This window comes from Orycteropus afer, unplaced genomic scaffold (assembly GCF_000298275.1).
Source record: "Orycteropus afer afer isolate SDZICR_OR568_19922 unplaced genomic scaffold, OryAfe1.0 scaffold00334, whole genome shotgun sequence".
Taxonomy (NCBI): domain Eukaryota; kingdom Metazoa; phylum Chordata; class Mammalia; order Tubulidentata; family Orycteropodidae; genus Orycteropus; species Orycteropus afer.
The window spans coordinates 300,700-304,380 of NW_006921921.1; the positions used below are offsets into that span (position 1 = coordinate 300,700).

Sequence of the window (3,681 nt, forward strand, 5' to 3'; positions counted from 1 at the left end):
GCCCTGACTCATAGCGACCCCTCCTTGGGTTTCCAAGGCAGTATCACTACGGAAGTAGGATTGCCCAACCTTCCTTCTGAGGAGTGGCTGGTGGGTGTGAACCGCCAGCCGTCTGGTTAGCAGGCGAGTGTCTTTAGCCACTATGCTACCAGAGCTTCCAGTCAAACTATATAAGAATATATTCATAAAAATAATGTTTTATAATTAATGATTTTTTTTTATGAATGTATTCTTATTACATTAATTTGCACTCTAACTTGGCTTCTCAGTCTTTACATCTATCTGGGTGTCGTTGCCACGACCGTTACTGATATGGCACCTATTTCGTTGGTTATACTTCTGAATCAAAGTGTGGTATGAGTTCAAAAATTGCTTCACTTTAATTGTGTGCCCTGAATTAATATAGATGTGTCTAGCTTCATAAAATAAATCTTAATTTTAATTTACTAAATCATTAAACATAACTTAATCATTTCTTTTTAATTTATAGGTGGCCACATCATTCATTCGAACAATACAGCTTGGCGGGAAAGGATATGCACCATCACCATCTGATCCTTTAAGAACACATGTAAAGGGATTGTCTAATTTTATTAATTTCATCGACAAATTAGGTGAGATTCTTGGAGAAATCCCAAATCCAAGGTAATGACTCTTTATGAATTACAAATGTGTGTTATTAATCCACCTTTAAAACTTCACAGAATCAGAGGTAGAAATATAAGATATAATGAAGTGAGCAAGCATCAGACATCAGTAGGAAGAAGAAACATAGTATCTAGATGCTTAAAGTATACTTACCTGACCTTTTCCCCAAAACTTCTGCCTAGCTCTGTTTTTAAGAGTCTTGGCAAAGTCAAAAAGCATTTTCAAATTAACTTTGATTTGAAAAGAGGATTTACTATTTATCTTCATCTGGAAAAAAACAGACTTTGGGGAACTGGAAATGACCTGATAGATCATTTTTTAAATGTTTTATTTAGTGAAAAAAGAAAGTGATATTAAGAATGAATAGGGAAATTGACAAAGTGTGATGAATATTCTATTTAGTCAGTTTTTTTTTTTTAAATTATGTGTAAATCTTTGGTTTATCTGTAATTTGTGTTTATATTATATTACAAGCTAGAAGTTTTCTTGTCTAATAGACATTTATATTATGGGTGTATTGGATGACAATAAGGTTTAGATAAATTTTTTCTTGCATTTTATTGAAATATAATTTATGTACAGTGAAATACACAAAACTAAAGTGACATAGGTCAATGCAGTTTTTTTTGCAGTGTTCCCTCCCCTCCTGCCCTGGCAACCAACAAAAAGTTTCCCTCCATATAGAAACCTTTCCTTGACCCTCTACAACGAACTAATACTATATTTGTCCTTCTGTGATTGACTTATTTCGCTCAGCATAATGTCCTCCAAGTTCATCCATAATATGTGGTGTTTTACAGACTGTACATTATTCTTTAGTACTGCATAGCATTCCATTATGTGTGTGTAACGTAGCTTGATCATCCACTCTTCCACTATAAATCTTAGCGTTAAGCCCCTTGCCAGATATGTAATTATTGGCAAATAAGAATTTGTTGCTGTCATTTTTGTTATGTGCTTTTTCGTAGTGTTGATTTCTTTGTTCCATACAGTTTTCCATGCTGAGCTCATTTTGTTTATGAATCGTGTTATCACTTCCTTCATTGCTATTGTTTTAGTATTTCCTGAATATTTATGCTGGTCCTCTTTTTTGATGTGAAGGTTTATCCTTTTTCTTTGAGGTTACCCTGTGATTTATAGTTTAAATTTAAATTCTCATCTTTCATCATACCAGGAAAATTCTCTTCCAAAAAATCTTTGACAATTTTCTCTGTGGTTTTATTTGTGTCTTCCTGTACTGGAATTCCGATTACATGTAGGTTATTCCTTTTGATGGTATCCCATATGAACCTTAGGCTTTCCTCATTTTGTTCTGATCTCTTTTTCTTGTTTATCCCTTTCCAAAGAAGTGTTCAGGTATTTGCCTTCAATCTCCCTAATTCTGTCTTTCATTGATTCATTTCTGCTCCTTTGTCCATTTAATGTCTTATTTATTTCTGAAAATTTAGTATTAATTTTCTGGATTTCTGTGTGTAGATTTTGTATCATTTCTAATTTTTCATTTATTTTGTCATTTTGTTCTTATATTGTCCTTTTGAAAGTGTTCTAGGGTTTTCTCTGTGTTTTCCTTGATCTGCCTCTCCATTCATTGAAGATACCTAAATATAATTCTTTGAATTCCTTATCAGGAAGTTCCAATGCTGCTGCTTCTTCAGGGATGTGTTTTGGGTCTGTATCCCGGTCCCTTGTTTCTCCTGCTCTATCTTGCTTCTTTGTGTGGACCGTGATGCTCTGTTGTCTCCGAGGCACTGTGACGTTTTTTGTTTATGTTTATTTGGTGATTGTATGTTGGAGTGACTTGCCCACAATTTTCGTTTTGTTTTGTTTGTATGTTATCTACGTAATCAGAATACTGGGCTGTGCTCCTCTACTTGCCAATGGGCAGTACTTATACATTCACCACCTGTCTCCTTTTTTGTTGCCTGCCGACCTTGGCAAATAGAGCCTATTCTTAGGTCCCTGGAATCCAAATGAGGATGCTATCACTTTAAAATCCAAAATGGTTGCCACTTGTAAAGATTCAAAATGGCTGCACCGTCATCATTTTAAATATCCAAAATGCCCACTGCTTGTAAACATTCAAAATGGCTGTGCCTTCAGTCACTTTAAATATCCATAATGGCTGCTGCTTATAAACATTCAGAGTGGCTGGGCCCTCCGGGCAACAGAAACTCAGCAGCTCAGGTTGTCTCCCACCTTGCAGTTTCCCTTCCTAGTCATACATAGGCCACCAGCGCAGTCATCCCTGCAGCCCTTGGTGACCAGGGCTGATTTTTTTAGGTCAATTCTCAGATCCCAACACCACTTGGAAATATTCAAGCTGTTGGTCCCGTTGGAGTAGTTGGTAGTCTGCAGCTTCGACCGTCTCTGTACTCACTGTTTTCATTCAGGTTTTTTCACTAGTTGGTGCCTAACACACTTCTGTATAGTTCCTTTCAAAGCTCAGGGCTCCAGGATTATCTTCTGTATCTCTGTCAATTGTTTTTTCTTTTCTTTGTTGAAGAGGGTCTGTGTCGCTTCTCTGCGCCTATTCCTCCATCTTACCGGAAGTCAATTTTTAGATAGATTTTTGAGGGGAGAAGTAGGTTATATATTCTAGCACACATGGTAGATCACTGTCAGTTTGGTTGGTAAGCATAAACATGTTAACTATAAAAACAGCTGATCTTTATTGAACGTTGCTTATGTGTCAGAGGAGTCCCTGGATAGCATGATGGTTAAGTACGTGACTATGAGCTGAAAGGCTAGAGGATAGAACCCACCAGAATTTCCTCAGAAGACAGGTCTGATCTAATTCTGAAAGTTCACAGCCCTGAAAACTCTGTGGAGAACTTCTACTCTGCACACGTTGGGTCACCAGGAGTTGGAATCTGTTAACAAAAACATGCTGTCTAAACTCAGCCTTTCATCTTGCTTGGACTGTGTCACTCGTCTCTGAGAGTTGTCCATTCTGTCTCTAGTCTTATTTTTTGGCCCATCCTGTAGTCCTCATCTCTTTCTACAACCACAAATATTACTCTTTTTTTTTTTTTT

At 36.8% G+C, this 3,681-nt stretch overlaps 1 protein-coding gene across 1 annotated transcript in view; it reads left to right on the forward strand.

Annotated features, from left to right (window-relative positions):
• The window catches only part of LOC103206867 (PARP1 binding protein), a 211,890-nt gene that overhangs the window by 106,575 nt on the left and 101,634 nt on the right, over positions 1–3,681 (forward strand). The window contains exon 5 of the mRNA XM_007952383.1: positions 491–645. Within this exon, the coding sequence (XP_007950574.1) occupies positions 491–645 (155 nt within the window). The remainder of the gene's footprint in view (positions 1–490; positions 646–3,681) is intronic.